This window comes from Pleurodeles waltl, chromosome 9 (assembly GCF_031143425.1).
Source record: "Pleurodeles waltl isolate 20211129_DDA chromosome 9, aPleWal1.hap1.20221129, whole genome shotgun sequence".
Classification (NCBI taxonomy): domain Eukaryota; kingdom Metazoa; phylum Chordata; class Amphibia; order Caudata; family Salamandridae; genus Pleurodeles; species Pleurodeles waltl.
Genome location: NC_090448.1, coordinates 379,375,621 through 379,399,023, shown reverse-complemented (window position 1 = coordinate 379,399,023; position 23,403 = coordinate 379,375,621). Strand labels below are relative to the sequence as shown.

At 42.0% G+C, this 23,403-nt stretch overlaps 1 protein-coding gene across 1 annotated transcript in view; it reads right to left on the bottom strand.

The window, feature by feature from the left end:
• BICRA (BRD4 interacting chromatin remodeling complex associated protein) overlaps positions 1-23,403 on the bottom strand; it is a 508,223-nt gene that overhangs the window by 320,545 nt on the left and 164,275 nt on the right. Inside the window, exon 4 of the mRNA XM_069206977.1 lies at positions 10,644-10,812. Within this exon, the coding sequence (XP_069063078.1) occupies positions 10,644-10,704 (61 nt within the window). The 5' untranslated portion in view covers positions 10,705-10,812. The remainder of the gene's footprint in view (positions 1-10,643; positions 10,813-23,403) is intronic.

Sequence of the window (23,403 nt, the reverse complement as noted above, 5' to 3'; positions counted from 1 at the left end):
CTGAGGAAGAATTTGAGAGCTCGAAGATTTAGAATAGGCTGAAGGCTTATGTCATTTGTGGGAACCAGAAAGTAGTAGAAATAGCACCCACGGACTACTTCTGGCACCAGAACCCTTGTCCAAGAGAGCACCGACTTCCTCAGGAAGAAGGGACAGATGATCCACTGTCAGCCAGTAGTGAGATGGTGGCATGGAGGTAGGGGTAACTTCGAAGGGTAGGGAGTAGCCCTTCGAACAATCTGCTACACCCACCAGTCAGATGTTATGGACTGCCAGTGGGGCAGTTGATGGCAAATCCAGCTGCCAACTTGGTGCCCATGATAGTAGGGGGCAGATTACCAAGGTTTGAAGACTGTAGCTACTGGGAGGGGAGCGAGGACTAACCAGACCGATGGCTACCTGACCCATGAGGCCTGTGCGTACAGCATCCTCAGTCATGCAGGGGCCGGGGAGTATGTGTGGCTCATTGGGTCGGAGGAAACTGGCACAACTGGAAGCCCCTTACATAGCCACGAAAGGAGTGAAAAGCAGATTGGGGATGGTGGGGAGCAACCTAGAGGCCCAAGGACTTGGCCGTAGCCCGAGAGCCCTTAAAGCACTCCTGCGTCAAATCTGCCTTGTCCCTGAAGAAAAAAGGTGCAATCAAAGGGCATGTCCACAAGGGAAGCTTGGACATGCCCTGAAAAGCCAGACATCCTCAACCAGGCGCGACGCCTCAGGGCCACCATCGATAACATCGCTCTGCCCAGCGAGTTGGTAGTGTTGAGTCCACTTTTCTGCATCTCTCCATTCGTCAACAGCCAGAGAAAATAGAGACCAGGCCTTCTCCAGAACCTGTGGCAGCACTTGCGCAGCCGTATCCACAGACTGTGGGAGTAACACCCACAAGATATGCGGTCTAGACCGCAAAGCAAGGCTGGCAGGAGAAAACAACTTCTTTCCCAAAGAGTCCAGCGCCTCTTGGATTCCCTATCTGGGGTGGTGGCAGTGGATGTGACTTGGACTGCTGAAGCTTAGACCATCAAGCTCTCTAAGACAGTGTGTTGGGTGAGGAAGTTTGGGTCCCCTGAGACAGGCCAGTGGCGAAGGGCGATCGTCCTATTCACAGAAGCCGCTAGAATGGGTTTGGACCAAGTCCCCAACAGGACATTAGTAATAACATCATTGAACAGGAGCAGGAGTTCTGATGAGGAAACTCCTTGTTGCAACAACTCTGTCAAGATGTTAGTCATGACTCCCACTGCAGGCAACTGACACTCAAGAACCTCAGCTGCACTCCACACCACCATTGCATAAGAGGCTCCCTCCTCTATAGCCATGGACAGGAGAGCAAGCAGGCCAGTATCAGGAGAAGTATCCAGTCCACTGGCTTTATCCAGTTCCTCACAACAGTCCATATTTGGGACTTCTCCATTGGGCTGGTATTCTGCAGAGTCCAGTGAGCCCTCCCATTCCTCCCCCGAAGCCTAGCCCAAGTGAATAGGGCTCAGGCTTTGATCTAGGAAGCAAAGTTCCTGCCAGCATTGCATGTGGTGTAGGGCGACATGTCTCCGGCTCCGTGTAGAGGATCACAATGGGGAAGGGAGAGAAGAGAAGAACTGATACCAGTACACCTGGGTGGCACCTATATAGTTACTGCAACATCACATCGGTGCAGAGCTTCCTTGAGCAGAAAAATACAAAATCCAGAACCTTCTCAAACTATAAACAGGTTGTGATATGGAGCATCATAAAATATTTCTGGAATGACCCGAAAAATTGCCAGGGTCACCGGAACTACTCTTACAGAGATCTGATCATTCTTGTCAAAACAGAATTTGCACATTTAAATGGTTAATCCTTTTAATCAATAAAATAGTACAGATAATTTGTGGGCTAACAGACACAGTCACTTTTTATTTTTATATCTGTAAGAACACTTGACCACAGCTGGTTAACATCTGCCTGTGAAATGAAAATTAAATTTCTCAGCACGGTTTTCTAATGCACAAAAGGATATCTGTGCCAAACAATTTCAAAATCTTTCCCATCGTGCATGCCCCACCAAAACACAACATCAAGCAAGGCAAACCAGGCTGCACTAACTAGGTAAAACAGCAAGAAATATGCCAGGCCATTGATTTAGGTACTGGGTACGCAACTTTGGAAGGTGATGTATCCAGATCTCAGTAACCTTCTTATTTTGGCTCTGTGAAAGAATAAACGTGTACAAAAGCACTTAACACCCTCTCTAGAAAACTGACCGCTTCTTTCTACAGGCAGCACCCTAAAGAAGGCAAAACGCCCACTGAAGAAGTCTACAACTCGGTAAACATTAAGCGATCTTTGCTGCGCAAGGGATAAAGGTTCCATAAGAGCCACTTTCAGTCCTCTACAGCACTACAAAGTGGCACCCGTTACAATGCAGCACTTTATAAAAAGTTTCAAGAATTAGGTCAATAAATAGTGGCTACTGACCCGGGTTCTAATCCTACCTTCGCAGATGACCAAAAAATAATGTTTCTTTAAACAAATACATGTTTTCCTTTGTTTCAAATAGTATAATTTAAGAAATATACAATGTCCCACTTAATGTTATTCCATTCACCTTCTGGTTCCAGAATGTGGTGTCAATCTCACTACATAGACATACAACACTGTAATATGTACAGTAACTCAGGTTAAGAGATTTCAGTACTACAATAATACAAGTTCTCTGAAAAGCGCTTCAGTTCAGATTTCTTTCTGGCACTCTTTACAACTAGTATTACTTTCTTTAACCAGAATTTCTCTCCAATTTAGCACACTGCATTAGTCTGTGTCACTTGTGGCACGGATGTTAGGCTGCTGAAAAAACAATAATGTGCATCAGGCACACAATGTTATAGCCCTGCTGTCCAATCTCCCTGCTCTTTTTTGCTCCGAGAAAAAATATCAGACGGTGATAAGTAAACAAAGAATGGTCACCTTGAGAGAATTTTCTCACCCCCCGTATACTGAGCAAGAAAGTTTATCACTTGCATTGTAGATTAACTTCAAATGGAACCCAGTGCTAATGTTTGTTCCCCGAAGAAGACTTGTGTGTCATTCTAGTCTTTACAAGATGACCAAATGTTCAGCCCTTCTCTGTACTCTTTACTTTTGAAGCACTAAAAGAGCTTCCTGATCACAGTAACCCTACAAATGTGTCCATGCTGTTTTTATGTGAGCAGAACAACAGAAATGCCTATCTACCATTTTAATAATTTCACAATGTGGCAGAGGGTTCCAGAACGCAGGACTTAACCAGCATGATTTACAGCTTAGATTAAAAAAAATGTTGATATCCTTTTCTGAGCTTGAGATGATCCTCACCTCTATGTGCTTTTGCACTGTACCCTTTTCACCTATCCTGTGGTTCGGGATTAATGAAGTAATGAGATGCATCAACCAATAGGTCTCCATACTCTGGAAAATCCTTATACTACTATAAACCTAACCCAGACTGGAAATGACGAGAGCTGCGGTAACAGCATAGCTAGACTACTGTGACTTAACACCAGATCGCCCCTAGAACTAGAGTAGATGATAAAGACAAAACATAAGATGAAAGAATGTGCATGAACCCGAGAGGATGCATGATCTTGAAATTAGCGTTGAAAGCGCTCCACTGACCTTCAGTGAATGGAGGGATGACATTCAAAGTTCTCAGAAGCATGCACAATCCCGAATCAAGTAAAAATGTGAGAAAGTTAGCAAGGTAAAGCTAATCCCCACTTAACACCAAACAACATTCTGTTTACATTGACAAGTTCATGTGCAATACCAAGAGCATGCAAGACAATACAACATGCACAAACGGCCCACCTCACTAACTGCATCAAGGAGGCTCTGAATCCAACAAAGGAGATCTATAACATTGTTAAATAAATGTCCAAACCTGAAAAATTCGCCCAACATTATACAGAAACATTCAAAGGTCCACTGGATGTCTTCAAAACTAAGATCCCTACTTTCTGTAATGTAAAACTTAAATTTCTAGTGAATGAATAAATGTCCGGCACATTCCTGCCTCAAGAAGATTTCTGAAGTCACCAAGCAAGTCTAGAAAACCTTCCAGTTGAGTTTGATCCATTCCATCATCAGCAAAAACAGTGCAATCGTCAATCTCCTCCTTGTTGGAGAAGAAATGTGCACAGCTGGCCAACCTCCCAGTAGAACCTTGCTCAGCTGTATTCATGAAGAAAGGGCTCCAATCCCTGGAGATTGACTTAACAAGCGTAACATATGCTTCCCTTTAAATGGTACAATGCCCAACTCCTTCAAACTTGTAATCATCACCGCTCCTTAAAAAGTCTAAGGTAAACGACCTAAAGAATGTCCTAAGGCACACAGACATCCTGTTTGCAAATTACTACTATGGGTGTTTTCCAAGACTCAGTCCTCTCCCTCCTTTAATAATTATGTACACCCATTAGCCATCTTGATCAAGTCCTATGGCATCCGCTTCTTTACAGATGCAGACGACACGAAGATGATCATTTGACACCCCATCAAATGCAACCCTTTTTAAAGCGTGACTTTGTAAGGTTTAGTACTGAATGGACAAAAATGACCTAGGATTGCTGAATGGACCCTTTCGGCCTCGTACCCATAATTGTAGTCAATTTAATGTGGACACTTGACCCTTCCCTCTTCCTTGCAGCAGTGTCGATGCCTGGAAGTAAAAACTGATTTGCTTCTTAAAATGAAAGCCCAGGTTCATAATGAATTTACTCTTGCACACTGAAATCAATCCTCCCGTATTTAACCACCTAAGAGAAAAGAACAGCCATTTCACGCTTGATCGGGTCCAGGCTTGACTACTGTAATGTTCCATAAGTAGGGTTAAACAAAGAATTAATAAAACACCTTCAATGTATTCAAAATCAAGGTTCTTGAACGGTTACATCACCTCGTTTTAAAAGAGGAAAACCGATTCTAACTCAGTTACAGTTGCTCCTGATTAATGAGAGTTTATTTTAACTTCCTCTGCTTGGTCCACAAATGCTTTGTTGGGCCAGCATCTGTATTGCTAAAAAAAAAAAAAAAAAGCTAATACCCTCCCACCCTTTCTTCAGTGCTGGCAATCCACTGCTCAACGTTTTTTTAATGTCCCTACCTTTCCCAAATCCTCCTCTAGGGACAATGTTTTCTCAATACTAGCTTCCCAACTTTTAAATGCCCTACCCTTGAGCAATTCAAACACCTCTTCAAGAAGAACCTTAAGACTCAGCTCTTCACTGAATTAGCTCCCTAATCCTTAGTGCCAAAGGCGTGTAGGTTTTGGAGTAGTTTAGAAATAGTCAATAAAAATGTGCTGTTTAACTATCATTCACACTCAAAGTTCCCATATCTTGGAAAAAACGTGGAAAAAGTAGTCACAGACCATTGCAAGAGCACAAGCAAGAGCCTCATCATGAAATTAGATATTCCAGAGGCAGAAATTGTTAATAACAAAACATCAGAGAACTGCTCATCTCCCTTGACAAAAAAGCAAACTCTGATCTTCCCTGACTTCTCAACTGCACGTGATGTATCCAACCACACCATGCTACTGAGCAGACTTAAGGAAAGAACAAGGTGGTGTTAAGGACAGCATTTTAAAGTTTTCAGAACTTTTATTATTAAATGTTCCTTTTTAGCTCTAGTGTTCTGGCCTAAGTGAAACTTAGTTTTTAATCACATCTAAGTAAATAAGTGTGCCACTCATCAGCCAAGAATGCTTCATATTGGTGGAACATAGGGCAGAAATCGGAGCGTTGAGGGTTCCCAGACTTTTGAATGCAGTAACACTAAACAATTAGGTAGAAACAACTACAAAGGGAGTCATGATGATCCTGAACACCACACTGTTCATGGCTGCCTGCAACTTGTTGAGTTTGAAAAATACTGCACATGGGCCCACACCATCTATGGATTCTTAGTCACTTGTACAAACACACTGTTGTAAAGTTACATAACATCGATGTACAGTACACCACAAAGCCCACAAATAAATAGCTCAACATTTCTACTTGTGTGCTCATTTTAATGTAATGTAAATTCGCACAAAATCTGCTTTGGATACTTTAACTCATCTGTTACTCTTATGTTGAAATCTGGGGTCATCTTCATATTTGTGTGTGGTGTTCTGTTATAGTAGAGAGGCTCTGCCCTCATTATCTTTATCAGTAATTGGCACAGACACCTAGATCCCAATCAAGCAGTGGCTTTATTAGATGCATCTCTCCAACTACTATATTTCCTAAATGACAACACCATATCCTTGATGTTGCCAGCTAACCTACAGATAACAAGCTTAGTTTAACAAATTTCAAAGAATTAATTCTTAGATACAGATACCTGGAGACATCCAGTTAATTATTTGCACAATGTATGAAAACTTAAGTCCACATTAACGATCTTTTAGCCACACTATGATTAGTTTGCCTCTGGCAGGGGGGGCTGATTGTTGAAGTATTTCAGCCATGAGTTCTTCATTTACCATACACCTGAGATCCTTCGTGTATATTTCTCTCTGATCAATATTATTCCCTAGGTGAGTGGGGCTAGTGTATAGGACTCTTTGGTTCACGCATACTGCTCCTGTAGGGTTTGCCACATAGGCCTTTTGATATCCCATTCACTAGGCCTACTCTTGTGCTATGCCTCAAATGCTATCTCATGTAATCCCTTATCCACACCCCCATCATGTTCTTCCTCCTTCAATGATTTTCAGGTATTTCCTCTCCCAACATCTCATCCATTTTCTCCTCTAGACACTCTTGTGGGCTTTGAGCCTTGGGCACTACCATTCTCCTGTGACATTGGACTCTCTACGTTCTTTAAGTCCTTGATCCCCCCCCCACTAGGCTTTTCTTGTGTACTTCCCCACAAGCTCATTAGTGTGCTTCCTTGGGCAAAGAAGTGAACCAGGATCAGTCAATGAAAAGAAATCGGTGTTGTATGACCTCATCAGCAATGAGGTGCAGACTTCGACTGATAGTTCAAAATGTCAGCCACAAACCAAAATTAAAATGCCTCAAACATTTAATAATTTCCACCGGGCTGACTGTACCTCAGAATTTGGGTCATTGCGGTGAAAGGTGGATGGAAGAAATGGCTCTCTGGAGAATCCAGCAGTACGAATGTGAACATCTGGTGTTAGTGCACGGCAGCAATATTCAGTCTACATTGCAATGACCCGGAAGCTGAATCCAGTATACGGTCAAATGAACCTAATCCCGTGGGGCAATTCTCTAATTACGGAATTAAGTGAGACTTTAAGGACACATGCCATTTATGTGTGAAGCCAATGTCCTTACTAAATCCAAAAGTAACTAGCCTGATCTCAGATATCCAGGGATTATCGCACCTCAGGTTGGCAAAATAGGCTACAAACCTTCTCGAGAATGAGAATGCACTGGTAGAACTGGAGAAGACAATCTGTGCTAGCACACTAGTAGAGGCAAAAAACTGAAGACAGTAGATACTTTAAGTGAGAGGGCTGTACAGGAATGGCCAACACTTTACCCTACTCTGGGGATAGGCAAAGCAAAAAGAGATTACAAAATAACAATCTCCTTGGGTGTAGGAAGAATTAGGAGGGTCGAATCACTAATCATTACGTACTAGAATATCCCATAGCAGAGCTGTCACCCAACATACTCATAAATAACCCTCAGACAAGATAATGAGAAATAGTGTGATTATGTGATGACAATCACTTAGCAGCTGTTTTTCTTACAGTATCCTTTTATTGGTCCAACTCTCATGTGTGGTTAACAGATCTCCAAACAATTAATATTACAACACATAAAGGAAGTCTCAACTGTAAATACATGTGTAGGTAATCATGCATGTAAAGTGATAAAACATACATTGGGAATATTAGAAGCTAACTAAATCCAAAAAGCAAATCAATTACACTGGATAGTCTGTCACTTCTGCCCTAGCTACACCAATTAAAAACACACGCTTTTTCATTTACGGTTTGCATATGACGGTTCTAAGAATAGAGTAACCATGCACACAAATACATGCATTGAAAACAACTATGTTAAACCAACATTATGGTTGTCCGTTACAACACATACCAGCCATGTGTAAAAACATCGAAAAAAATAAAAAAGGTTATGGTTGCAGTTCAAAACCTAAAAGCCACTAGAATTTGCCAGTTGAAGCTATCTACACAAACATGCTCACAACGCCTGCCCACTAATTCACTGCTATAGACATTTAATTACACCATTACATGGTAGGAAACAAAAGGCAAGTTACACGGGAAGCCAAGAGACAATTTTCTAGAGGCGACAAAGGTTGCAGGTACAACGGTAGCCCAGATACGATCTTAGGAATGTTACATTTCGCAAAAAAAAAAAAAAATAATAATAATAGTAATTCTAAGAGACGGTGATAGAAATTGACAATATTTTCTCAACCGTTATTGCATACCTGTTACGAGGGTTAAGGCACATATGTCAATTCTTACACCACATCAATAATGATGTAATATTAGATCATTTTATTACTGGTGACGTCAAGTGCGAACTTGTATACCCTAGAGGCATTTTATAGTTTTTAAATAACCATAATTATTACACTTAACCGACTTTTAGGTTTAATCACAAGCATGATGTCCCTTATAGTTCCCTCATGGAAATGTAAGGGTTTTTTATTTTTTTTAACATAAGCTATGTTAACGTGATATAAGCAATTAGTTTCTTGGATTTTGTCATGATCTAATTTGTGAATTTCCAGCAGTACCCAAAGTACATGGCCCCCTTCAGTCATCATCTGTGCCCAATAATACTGCTCGCCGAGTTTGCGGCAGAGCCTCATAGGGTTAGCCTGCAATACCACACTGGCACGGATCTCCACAATATCTTGCTCCCGGTATCACTGTGTACACCTCAGACTAGGCATAGAATAATTCTGCCTGTACAGGGTAAAGATTTTGGTCACTTCCCATGAAAAGGATACAGGAAGGGGTTTTTACTGGACATAGGGAATTATGGAGGCCATGCTGTGCCCAGGAACAGTTTGCCCACACATTATTTAAATTTAGATCTGTGAATCGCGAGGTAGATTTGCAGATTAGGATGTATTTGTGAGTCGCCTTGTGCATGAAACAGTACACAAAAATGCTTTGGGATGCACACAGTTTAGAGATATGAAGTGCGTTTTAGCACCACCTCGAAATAGGGACAATCAATATATTAAGAACAAAGGTTCCATATGTAAGAGAAACAAACAAGTCAGAAATTAAAACACATAAATGTATAAACTCAGGATATTTCTACAGGAATGAAAGAACAGAAGCAGAGCCACACACTTTGCATTTGTGCAACATGTAATACTTCAAATAACGTGCTCATGCTCATCTGTTCTCACATGATGATAAACATACAGGAAAATATAGTGTGTACATAAACAATCGGAAAAAGGAACTAGATTAATTTGTGCATTCGGTATTGATGATGCTGGGTAAAAAAAAGCTCAGTCAGTTATATTTGCCCTCTGCGCCCATGGCATATTGGGGCAGTTATCTCTGTACCACCACCTAAAAATATTGAAAAATAACATGTGAATCAGTGTCATGCTGCGGTAGTGGTACGAGATGTAAAAAAAGGGCTCAATTCCAGGAATGCGATTTAGACCGCATTGGCTCACTAATGGATGAGTAGGTTACAATGGATTAAAATAAGCATGCCAGTAACTGGAGGACTGAGAAAACTGATCTGTAGCACCCTTTCTGAGAAGCTTTCTTTACTTATCGATGCAGGATAAGAAATATTCCAGAATCCTGCACTAAGCTACCCCACACACTGCACCAAAAGCAAGCTCAATTAGTTTCACCATGATTACGTTATGGTATGTTAGGTGGATTTGTATATCTCAACTTATTACACGTGATGGTATCCAAGCACTGATCATGAGCTGCTCTTAACCTGTAACAAGTTCCAAAAGGTCAAGTTAATAGAAAAAGGTCAAAGGTGCTTTTATTTTGTCGATTAAGCAATATCTATGCTTACTTAAGCATCAAATTACCTGTGGCACTTCAGGTAGGTTGCAATTCTTTTTAAAAAACAATCAGCAGGATGAGTTTCTGATCAGGTTTTGCTGATTTTTTAAAAAACATTTATATTCAACTAGTACTCTGTATTTAAGGGGAACATTAATTAACAATTGAGCTCATGCTTGTGCTGTATAAGTACAATACGCAAAAACAATTAAATAGGTGACGTCTTCTAAAAAACAAACAAAAAAACATACAATTCGCACACTGCAGGATCCCTCACTTCATTAACAAAGATAACCAAGAAAATAATCCACATAATACCTGTACAAAGGAACCTCTCAATCAACACTGATTAAAGGAAGAAAATTCCTCTCGATATCTTTAATATTCACCACCCATCGCCAGTCATATCCAAGTCTCCTAATTCAGCCCAGATGGCCTCTACAAAGAAAATCGACTCGCCAGGACATAGCTACCTACAAGGTAGACACCATCATAAAACACCCAAGAGGCCTATTAACACAATCTTGCAAAAGTCAAATCAAACTGCTTCCTAGACAAAGATCACAAACTATGAATCTTCAGTGCAGGTGATGTAGACCTTAAACGGCTTCTGGGGGGGGGGGGGGAAGGAGCAAAATACCTGCTTCTCTGAGTGCCCGGACATTTGGATGACAAGAGGGCTTCGGTCTCTTAGAATTCATCGGTCCGGACGTCAGATCATTTCCACGGCAACAGACTGTGATGTCACAAGTAGAGGGAACAGCGTCAGAGGCGCAGCCAGGACTCAGGGCCAGAAATGGCGGTGTGCTCTTATGGAGGAATGAGAAAGAGCAGTGTGAAAATGAATGGAAATAAATTAAATAAATACATGTTGACTTTAAAATAAAACAAGAAAACAAAGGGACTACCGCAGGTTCCCATGCGTTTTGGGCGGACCGCTACTCCCCATCTACCCAATTCAATTAAATGTAGCATCTGTTGGAAGTGCAGTACCTCCAGTGGACCACAGCTAACACGTCACTGCATTAATACTTCCTCTTGTATATGCCTTGCTATGGAACAAACCTTCACCTGAGGGTTTGTGCTCTTTCAACATATCTCCATTGAAGAATATCCTATGGCCTTAAGTGATCTCATAACACCTTTGCTTTCCATTAGAGTCCATCCTTTGATTTCTGTATGGTGTGAACATGCCACCTGTGTGCCTTCAAGTGGCCTCTATCTGTCAAAAGGAACTAAAGTCCTGAAAACAACTGAATTTCAGGATTTCTAGTTTATCTTATTTCTGTCCTGTCTATCCCACTTTCTGACCTCTACAAGATTCCAGGAGATTGTTATTTACCCTGTAACTATCTGTTCATAGTTTATGATTCTGTAGATTCAGATGCTCTGCATACTAATCCATCGGGTGGCAGAAGGCGGAAGAAAACAATCAGAAGTTGAGGCATTGTACTTGTGCACTGTGGACTAAGCAAAGCCGTGCAGCAGGACTTATACCTCAATACTTCTCTGAAAGAAAAGGATTGGAAACTTCTGATCCCAACACTAAATGGCAGGGGTATACACAGAATATGCATTTACAGGTACACATGCTGGTTGGTACCAAAATCTCTCCTTTTAGTATCAAGAGGAGAGACCTTTTAGTGTCAACTGGTTTTCAGATAGAGCACCTACTCACTATTGAGCAAATCCCTAGTACTGAAAGAGGAGCAAAACCAAAGTGCTTAACCCTTCACTTCTATTGGGGTCTTGTGACAATAGTCCTCCCACCCTTCAAAGCATTGAGGTACGTGTTGCTTGCATCTTTCCAACCTTATCTCTAGGTGCTGGATAATGCTCCAAGGTCTTTCACAATACCTCTGTAGCTTACTCCATTGGGGGGGGGGGGGGGGGGGGGGGGGGAGGTGGTGGTTATGCAAAATTTCAATAGGAAGGCAGGTGTTTAGTAGTGTGTCCCGTTTTACCTTGCAAAAAGTGGCCCCTCTCACCATAGTATCCTCAGACATCTGCCCCACTCATCTTAAATGCTAAATGTACTCATCTCGACCTCAGACATGTTATTCTGAATCTTGTAGTAGGTGTCCTCCCACTACTATCTGCCTTTCTTCAGTACTTAAGACACAACTCAAAACTTATCTCCCCCAGATACCGAAAAACAGAAAGATTGACAAATGGAAAAGGTAGAGCGCAGACATTTATTTACTTAGGCTGACATGGGTAACCAATATTCCAAATTCCCACCTATAAAGTATACGATGTTCCAAGGATTCCTTTATTTGATGTCAATGACTTTCTGGGAAAGAGCAATAAGATGAGGCCCATGATTCATGACAGTTCTCCTCCTAACTCATTGTGACCCCCTTGAAATAGCACAAGAAGGACTGCTGGCCCCAAGGATGCCATTGGGTCATCCTGACCTCTGCTGAGGACAAGGGATCCGGGTTGCTCTATTTTCTAGAGCACCCTCTGAGCCTGCTGACAGCTTCTTGAGGAGAAGGCTCCTGCCAGAGGGAAGGATGGACGAGACCCCCTAGCTTGAAAGACTGAAACAGTTCCAATGGATGGATAAGGAAAGTGCTCTGGGTAATACTGCTAGGACAGTACTCTGCGATTTAGCAGTGATTGACCTATAGAGTTGAAGCTTCTCATTCACTGTGAGACTGGCATACACTCGCCATTATTGATCTTTATACTGTTAATGCAGAACCCCACATGACTCGCGGCCGTATGCTCCCTACCTAAAGTGATGAAAATGGGAGTATATTCTTTTTCAGGTAACCAATAAATAAAATGTCGAATGTTCATGCCAAGAGCGTGTACACACCTGGACACTGCACTGCACCATCCAAGAAAGCCAAGCCACACATCAGAAGACTACTGCCACATTGAAATGGGGGTCTTGCTTTATAACGTTTTAAACAGTCTGCACTTGAAGGGCCGTTGTTCAAGTTGCTGATGCTTATCACAACTGATGAGGTTGTATTCAAGTTATGATGACACAATGTCTGACTAAATGTTATCGTTTCAAGGTTAAGTTACTCTTCCCCTTTTCCCCCCAGAGTATTAAGCTGACAGAGCACAACATTTTTGAAGTATTGCCAACAGCAGCAAAATTATGTTTCAGTCATCTAAATAATCAAATCAGAGCTAAAAACAATTCAGAGGTAGATGGAAAACTATGACAGTCTCTTGAAAAAAGGGTTGCGTTGAATTATTTAGGAAAGCATAATTCAAAGAAAAAGCAATTGACTGCAACATTATATTCAAAAAATTGCAGGCCTGGAAAAAACACACTTCAAGGTTTGTGACAATGATTCCCTCTAGCAATCTTCTTGGACACTCAGCTCTTCCATCAAACCCAACTTTACAGTACAGCATCACTGAGACAGGATCCATGTGTTACACACCACAACCACAGTAGGGTCTTTCTGATTCTACTGCACCAGGGGAAGCCAGAGGCTCATCCTGACACCTCAAACTAGAGCAAAGTGAAGCAATGAGCGAACCAAGTTTCAAGAGATTGATAGGGTGGGCTTTGATCTACTTACAGTTACCACAAGGACAGGAGAAAAAGAAAATGTTGCTGATGATGAATACTCGACTCATCAGACTTGCCAGTGCCACAGGTGTCTCACTTCCCCTTAGTCTGGTAGAGGGTAACACAGTGGGAGGGCTGGGATGTCAGAGAAAAGCAGGAAGAGAATCACAAAAAGCAAGAGGTTGGAAAGTGAAAGCTGTAGACCTAAGCTGAAGATAGAAAGCAGGATACACGGTTAGAAGGATGGGATTTCTAGAGAGGGAGAACAATTTAGAAGGAACTAAGACCAGAACAGGAGGAGGCAAAACCAAGACGCATGTGGTTGCATTTAGAAGTCACGAGACGCTGAAAATCTCAGAAGGCTGAAAAGTTGTGCGAGCCTCATAAATCAAATGATAAGGTAGCTCTGACAACTTAAAATGAAGCACGATAAAGTAGGGGTCCGAGGGGTAGGGAAAGCAAGAAACCACGCACCTCGTGAAAGAACCAGGTGGAAACAACCTAGCAAAAGACAAGATAGCAAAGGAGAATAAACCGTATTTTTCACAGCTTCATCCAAGATGCAGATCTGCGTCTGCCACCATATAGAGCTAGGCCAGCGAAGTAAAGAAGGAAAATTCGCCAAGCAATGTGAGGATTGCATAAAGTTATAAGCAAATCAAATTAACGCAAATGAAATAAAACGTGTGAGATGCAGACGTGTTAAACTCAGTGATAAATGAGCTGCGAGGGCAAGGAACAAGAGGACTGGTGTTCAGCAGGAAGAAATGTCCTAGGCCATCATCTAGATCACAGATACACTTAAAAAAACAAGACAGGTCGTTCGATGTTGACAGTCAGTGTGGGAAATCCCTATTTGAGGCCATCATCAGAGCTGCTATAATCCCCATATTTTTCACAACACACACATCTTTTCTCCCATGGGCATTCAATACAGTCAGCAATGTCATGGTTTCAGCTTGGAGTCTAAAAACCATACTCTTGGAAAGCATGTCATGGAGGCAAACCAGTCATGACACTGATCATTATGCTACTACGGAAAGCCGGATGGTAAACCCAAACCACTAACGAAACACGAGCACATTGCTTGTCTGACGTGGGAAGACAGCCAAGTGCCCAGAACGAGCCACTAATCAAATAAGTAAACCCGCTCCCAAGGGCCTGAAATCAGAACCACAACTTAAACAATACCACGCTCATACTACAAATTCGGTTACACGGACAGGCCCGCAAACACCATAAACAACCACTAATCAAGCATATCTGCAAACTTATAGGGGCACTCAACAAAAACTTCTAGTCAAACATTCTCTTTATCAGATATTGCAACATAGGCCAGCACACGTGATAAACCACAAATTGTGTTCGTCCAGCAGCATTTCAAATGTCCGTGCGTACCACAAACCACTCAATAAATCATCCTAGATCATTTTATTATCCAATATTGCAAAACAAGCAGGACACAAACCACCACACAAATACTTCTGTCATTTTCCTGTTACAGCAACACAAGTCGGCTAGTACAGCCAACTACTAGTTAAACACAAGCTGGATCAGTATTCACCGGGTAATTAACATCTCATATTAAGATCTGCATCCTAGGCAGTGAAAACATTACGAAACGATTTGATGAATGTGTGATCAAACATTCTTATATTAAACGTCAAGGACTACAAATATAACTCGAGAGAGAGACTGAGACACACTATTTCTGTAATTTAATTTTTGCAAGGCAATTAGCATGCATTTTTGTCATCATACCTTGGCAATGAGGAAAAGCTTAAAATCTCCCCACCTGACAAACGTACATTTTTAATCATGCACACTATCGGCATCTGTATTTGCTTTGGTGGTACTTTCATAAGATTAATACCGGGATAAAAAAGGAGCTGAGATAAAATGCTTAAGGATGAGCCACTTAGGTGTCCAAGTGTATCAATGCACGATTAAACCCCAGTATTACTAGAATATACTTTTTGTTTAATAGAGGATGCACACCTAATGTAAATTATGGTGTCACCTTGAAAGCACAAACAATTTACCTAGACCTTTAAAAAGCACTGGCAAAGCCAATAGAACCTGCATTTGTGACCTAGTAGCTTTGCCAATGGATTTTAGCTATGCTTCACAGCATCTGCATTGCTGTGCAGCATGGCTAAAGTTAAACAAAAAAAAAAGGAGGAAAAAAAAAAGCTTATGACGCCGCTATCCATGTGTAGGTGTGCAATCCATGTGTAGGTGTGCATATCACGCATGCATGCACTTACAAAATGAGATGGGCACTTTTTTTCTTTTTAGTTACAGATCCGAACGGCATAGGAACTGAAAAGAAAACACTATTAACAAAAAAGAAATAAATAAATGAAAGCGGGAGTGGGGCGGGACAACGGAAGCAATACGGGGTTGGATGGATGAACCGGTGTAGCAACACAGGGTCGGTTGGGGACACCAAAGCAACACTGGAGGGGAGGCAAAAGCAATACTGCAGGTTGGACGGGTCCCCAAAGCAACAAGGATGGTGCAGGAGTGAAAGCAACATGGGAGTTGGGGGAAAGCAACAACAAAGGTATGGGTACGGGGAAGCAAGGGGTAGAAGTACATAGAGACTGCAAGAGGGAGAGGGTAAGGAAAAGCAGTCCGGCAACAGAAAACATCACTAAGTGCAGGTGGAGAGACTTACACAAAGAAGACAGCTCAAAAATGTGCACACTAACAAAGTGCTTCACACAAAATAAATAAGTAATGCCTCAAAAGCAAGCAATGATTCTAACCAATCAAATGCAATACTCCTGTTTGAGAGATAAAAGTAAGATTGACAAGCTGGGTCACCAATAAGAAGCAAGCAACAACAGTGACAAGTAAAGCCAGCCAATGTACGCAATGGGCAGGCTCCAAGCCCCTCTATGCTCTTTGCAAGCCACAATATGCCTCACAACAACCAGCGGAAGCACTGTCTTGTAGGCTCGAACCAAGAATGTTTAGCTGCCGTCATTTACTTTTGTGTCAATGAAAAAAATAAAGTGATGCAATATTAAACACAGAAATAAGACTTTTGGAAATGTCAAGAACAAAATGCAAAAAAAAGTTTAAAGAACTAGCATCTTACTCTGGGGACTGCAACGCATTTTACTCTGGGGACTGCAAATGTCTGCAAATGATCCTTGCTACTGTCCTTTCTTTACACAATCTGACCTCTCTTTAGGAAATTTCCCTTTTCCTGTACTAGCGGGTTTCCAAACTATTTCCTATAATCTATTCTAATTTTTTGGAACCTCACTACAAACAGCTTGGCCTGTCTGACGCACACTACAACGTATACAATACTACAGAGGGTGGACTTCTGTGCCCGATCTTGCTCATTATTAGATAGTTTTGTCAATCGTCAGCCCTTGCTCACTTTTAGATGGCTTCCTTGTCAATCTCTGTTAACTGTTTTTCATCGCCTGCCTTTCCCTCCCTGTTCCAAGTTTGTCCACCTCCCCTCCCATCAACCCCAGGGAATGCTTCTTTACCCTTGCCTTTGAATGGATAGAATGTATCCCTACACTGATAACGTTACTGAACTTTTTTTAGTTAATAATAATAATTAAAAAAAGCATTTCAGTTTTTGTTTAGTACTTCATGGGACTACAAGCCTTGTCCTTATGCCTTTTCTTAAGAAGGTATGCGTGTGTGCTTTTGCTCACTCCCCTCTTAACCACTCCCTTTCTCTCCCTCTATGGTACTCCAAGACTCATCCCAGAGGTCCTCCACAGTGCACGAGGTGCAGAATTGTAACCTTGGTGCTGCACCCTGGATGCTATTCCTCTACACTTTAGCATGCCTTTTTCTTCCCCTTCGGTTACTCTTGGCTCAATTCCCTACTGCCTTTGTCCCGTGAAATGTTGGCAAAGCTATTGGCTGTGCCATTGTCATATCCTTTTAAAATCTGTTGGCATTAGCAAAACCAAGAGGTGACAAGTAATATTAAAAAATCGTTTATATAATTTCAAAATAGCTTCCACACTGCATTACGCAATGTGCATTGCGTCAACACGTTGAATCACGCAGCACATAACCCATTTTGAAAGCAGAGAAAACACTGCCTTGTGTACTTTCAAAATAGTCACAGTGCTATGTGATGCGAGATGCAACACATGTTGATTCATAAAGCGGTAGTCACCTTAAAAGTTCAGGAAACTATGTTTTTCTATAATTTTAATATGGCCTGTCGCCACTATTGGCTTTGCCAAATGGCGGGCCATTTTAAAGACATCCAGCACTGACAAAACGCTACACAGTGAGACCAATCAGCATGATAAATGCTCATTTCCAATTCCTTTCAATTTCATTACTACCTTAAGTGTAGTATTCCGAATTCATGGCATTTTAATGGCGATTGTCCATTTATTGCTAACCAATTTGAGACCGCATATTCACATAAATATGACCAAGTATGGCCGTCACAAAATCACATCGTTATACATAAAATAAAATATAACTGCATTTTAATTAAATGCAGTGAACCAATGTAAAAAAATAGTATAATGTTAACTAAATACTTTACTCATAATGTATCACTAATTCTGGAGTAAGCGAATTCAACATTAAATATGTTCAAAAATACATTAACGAGTTACACACACAATCTATTTAGTGGAATACCGACATTTGAAGCTTTTAGCTCCTAGGCACAATCCACATGCATAAAGGTTTTTTGTTCAAGTAAAGCTCGAGAAATGCAGTTTCAGGAGGTAGGAAAACGCAGCCCTACCCATCAATAAAATAGACAGGGATCTTGAAGCCCCCTTAATAATATCAACACCTTAACCCCGTTCTCAATGGGGAGTTTGGGTAGAACTAGATCTGTACACAAGTGGTGAATCTATTTTTTCAGTTTGGTCTTGTGTTTAACAGCAAGGTATCAAAAATATGCAAAAGAAAAATGCTTCTGCATAAAAAACTTGTTGCTTACCTGTAACTTTCGTTTTCCAGTGTCGGTATCTTTCATAGATTCACATGCATCAATCATCCCATTGTCGACGTGGGAGTCCCACAGTACATTTCTAAAGCAGTAGACGTAGTACTGCATAGTTCACAATGGCAAAGGACATTGATTTTTATGGCTTATCTATGTCATTTATCAAGTACTAAAATCCAGCAACAGCATCCTCTGGAACACTCCCAGGAGATGCATCTTCTCTCAGCTTTTCAAGCACTAGTGGGAAAAATCATTATTTGGCAATAAGGACTGCCTCAAAGGGGAGGACGGTGGGTGGCATGTTAATGATTTAAAGAACAAGTTACTTACCTTCAGTAACGCCTTATATGGTAGAAACAATATCTAATTGCAGATTTCTTACCTTTCAACGTTGCTCAGACGAGAGACTGGATCCAAGTATTTCTTTTTTAAGGTGCACCCCTGCGCGTCGTTAGGTGGTGTTGATTGGCTCTGCATCCGGCATCGGCAGTGCCCATGCCAGATAGAACGTCGAGGTTCAAATATAGGCATCACCCCGGCATGTGGATGTCAGTTTCTTTTCATGACTTTCCACGCCAGAAGTGCAGAGGGATGAAAATGAAAATGTCACTTACCCAGTGTACATCTGTTCGTGGCATCAGTCGCAGTAGATTCGCATGTTCTGCAATAGCTCGCCATCTGGTGTTGGGCCGGAGTGTTACAAGTTGTTTTTCTTCGAAGAAGTCTTTCGAGTCACGGGACCGAGTGACTCCTCCTTTTGTCTCCATTGCGCATGGGCGTCGACTCCATCCTCGATTGTTTTTCCCCGCAGAGGGTGAGGTAGGAGTTGAATTGTAGTAATAGTGCCCATGCAATGGAGTGACTAAGTATGCACTTATTTAAGGTTGAGATGATACATATATAAATAATTGAAGGTAACTTCCAAACTGCTACAGGCTCCCGGGGAGGCGGGTGGGCACATGCGAATCTACTGCGACTGATGCCACGAACAGATGTACACTGGGTAAGTGACATTTTCAGTTCGATGGCATCTGTCGCTGTAGATACGCATGTTCTGCAATAGACTAGTAAGCAGTTATTTCCCCAAAAGCGGTGGATCAGCCTGTAGGAGTGGAAGTAGTCTGAAATAATGTCCTTAATACAGCTTGACCTACTGTGGCTTGTTGTGCGGATAACACGTCTACACAGTAGTGCTTGGTGAATGTGTGAGGCGTAGACCATGTGGCTGCCTTACATATTTCTTGCATTGGGATGTTTCCTAGAAAGGCCATGGTAGCACCTTTTTTTCTGGTTGAGTGTGCCCTTGGTGTAATGGGCAGCTGTCGTTTAGCTTTAAGGTAGCAGATTTGGATGCATTTAACTATCCATCTGGCTATACCTTGTTTTGAAATTGGGTTTCCTGCATGAGGTTTTTGAAATGCAATAAAGAGTTGTTTAGTCTTTCTGATGTTCTTTGTTCTGTCAATGTAATACATTAATGCTCTTTTGACATCTAATGTATGTAGTGCCCTTTCAGCTACGGTATCTGGCTGTGGAAAGAACACCGGAAGTTCCACTGTTTGATTTAGATGGAACGGTGAAATAACCTTTGGCAAAAATTTAGGATTGGTCCTTAGGACGACTTTATTTTTGTGTAGTTGTATAAAAGGTTCCTGTATAGTAAACGCCTGAATCTCGCTTACTCTTCTCAGGGAAGTAATGGCGATGAGAAATGCCACCTTCCAGGTTAGGAACTGTATGTCGCAGGAGTGCATGGGTTCAAAAGGTGGACCCATAAGTCTAGTTAGGACAACATTTAGGTTCCATGAAGGAACAGGTAGTGTTCTTGGTGGTATAATTCTCCTAAGGCCCTCCATGAATGCTTTAATGACTGGTATTTTATATAGGGAAGTTGAATAGGTAGTCTGCAGGTATGCAGATATTGCTGCAAGGTGAATCTTAATGGAAGAGAAAGCTAGGTTAGATTTTTGTAAGTGAAGCAAGTAACCCACTACATGTTCTGGAGTTGTGTGTAATGGTTGTATTTGATTAATATGGCAGTAGCAAACAAACCTCTTCCATTTACTTGCATAGCAGTGCCTGGTGGATGGCCTTCTTGCTTGTTTTATGACTTCCATACATTCTTGGGTAAGTTGTAAGTGCCCGAATTCTAGGATTTCAGGAGCCAGATTGCTAGATTCAGCGATGCTGGATCTGGGTGTCTGATCTTTTGGTTGTGCTGTGTCAACAGATCTGGCCTGTTGGGCAATTTGATGCAGGGTACCACTGATAGGTCTAGCAGCGTTGTGTACCAGGGTTGCCTTGCCCAAGTTGGTGCTATCAATATGAGTTTGAGTTTGCTTTGACTGAGTTTGTTTACCAGGTAAGGAAGGAGAGGGAGAGGAGGAAAAGCGTAAGCAAATATCCCTGACCAGTTCATCCATAGGGCATTGCCTTGGGATTGTTTGTGTGGGTATCTGGATGCGAAGTTTTGGCATTTTGCGTTCTCCCTTGTCGCAAACAAGTCTATCTGAGGTGTTCCCCAGAGTTTGAAATAAGTGTTCAGTATTTGGGGGTGAATTTCCCATTCGTGGACTTGTTGGTGATCTCGAGAGAGATTGTCTGCGAGTTGATTTTGTATCCCTGGTATAAACTGTGCAATTAGGCGAATTTGGTTGTGAATTGCCCAATGCCAAATTTTTTGTGCTAACATGCTTAACTGCGTGGAGTGCGTCCCTCCCTGCTTGTTTAGATAATACATTGTTGTCATGTTGTCTGTTTTGACGAGAATGTATTTGTGAACTATTATTGGTTGGAAAGCTTTTAGTGCTTGAAAAACTGCAAGAAGTTCTAGGTGATTGATATGCAGTTTTGTTTGATGTACGTTCCATTGTCCTTGTATGCTGTGTTGATCGAGGTGTGCTCCCCACCCTGTCATGGAAGCATCTGTTGTTATTACGTATTGTGGCACTGGGTCTTGAAAAGGCCGCCCCTTGTTTAAATTTATGTTGTTCCACCACAGAAGCGAGAGGTAAGTTTGGCGGTCTATTAACACCAGATCTAGAAGGTGACCCTGTGCTTGAGACCACTGTGATGCTAGGCATTGTTGTAAGGGCCTCATGTGCAGTCTTGCGTTTGGGACAATGGCTATGCATGATGACATCATGCCTAGGAGTTGTAATACCATCTTTGCTTGTATCTTTTGTGTTGGATACATGCGTTGTATGATGGTGTTGAAATTTTGAATTCTTTGTGGACTTGGAGTGGCTACTCCCTTTGATGTGTCTATTATGGCTCCCAGGTATTGTTGTACCTTGCGTGGCCGAATCTTGGATTTTGTGAAATTGACGGTGAACCCTAGTTTGAAGAGGGTTTGTATGATATGATTTGTGTGATTTGAGCACTCTATTAACGAATGGGCCTTGATTAGCCAGTCGTCTAGATATGGGAACACATGTATTTGCTGCCTTCTGATGTGTGCAGCGACTACCGCTAGACATTTGGTAAAGACTCTTGGTGCGGTTGTTAATCCGAAAGGCAGTACCTTGAATTGGTAATGTATTCCTTTGAATACAAACCTTAGGTATTTCCTGTGCGATGGGTGAATTGGTATATGGAAATAAGCATCCTTGAGGTCTAAAGTTGCCATGTAGTCGTGCAGCTTTAGCAATGGCAATACTTCTTGTAGTGTGACCATGTGGAAGTGGTCTGATTTGATGAAAGTGTTGACTACTCTGAGGTCTAGGATTGGTCTCAGTGTTTTGTCCTTCTTTGGTATCAGAAAGTACAGTGAGTAAACTCCTGTGTTTATTTGTGTGTTTGGCACTAATTCGATTGCATTCTTTTGCAATAGTGCCTGCACTTCTATCTCTAGGAGATTGGAATGGTGTGTTGTTAAATTTTGTGCTTTTGGTGGTATGTTTGGAGGGAACTGTAGAAATTCTATGCAGTAACCATGTTGGATAATTGCTAGAACCCAAGTGTCTGTAGTGATTTTCTCCCATGCTCTGTAATAATGACCTATTCGTCCCCCCACTGGTGTTGTGTGGAGGGGGTGAGTGACATGTGAGTCACTGTTTAGTAGTAGGGGTTTTGGGGCTTCGGAATCTTCCTCTATTTCTAGGGAATTGCCCTCCTCTATATTGTCCCCGAAAACCTCCTCTATACTGTCCTTGGTAACTGGACGGTGTGGCTTGTGAGGTGCTGGCTTGTGTGCTTTGACCCCGAAACCCCCCTCGAAAGGGCGGTTTACGGAATGAGCTGTAATTCCCTCTGCTCTGCGGGGAGTAGAGTGCGCCCATGGCTTTGGCAGTGTCCGTATCTTTTTTGAGTTTCTCAATCGCTGTGTCCACTTCTGGACCGAACAGTTCTTTTTCATTAAAAGGCATATTGAGAACTGCTTGTTGAATCTCTGGTTTAAATCCAGACGTTCGGAGCCATGCATGCCTTCTGATAGTTACAGATGTATTAATTGTCCGTGCAGCTGTATCTGCAGCGTCCATGGAGGAGCGGATCTGGTTGTTGGAGATGGCCTGTCCCTCCTCAACCACTTGTTTTGCCCTATTTTGGAAGTCTTTGGGCAGATGTTCAATGAGATGTTGCATCTCGTCCCAGTGGGCTCTGTCATAGCGCGCAAGTAGTGCCTGGGAGTTCGCGATGCGCCACTGGTTTGCAGCTTGTGCTGCGACTCTTTTACCAGCTGCATCAAACTTGCGGCTTTCTTTATCTGGGGGTGGTGCATCTCCAGATGTGTGAGAGTTGGCCCTTTTCCTAGCTGCTCCTACAACAACAGAGTCTGGTGGCAGCTGTGTTGTGATGAAAGCCGGGTCTGTAGGAGGCGGCTTATACTTTTTTTCCACCCTTGGTGTGATTGCCCTACTTTTGACCGGGTCCTTAAATATGTCTTTTGCGTGCCGGAGCATA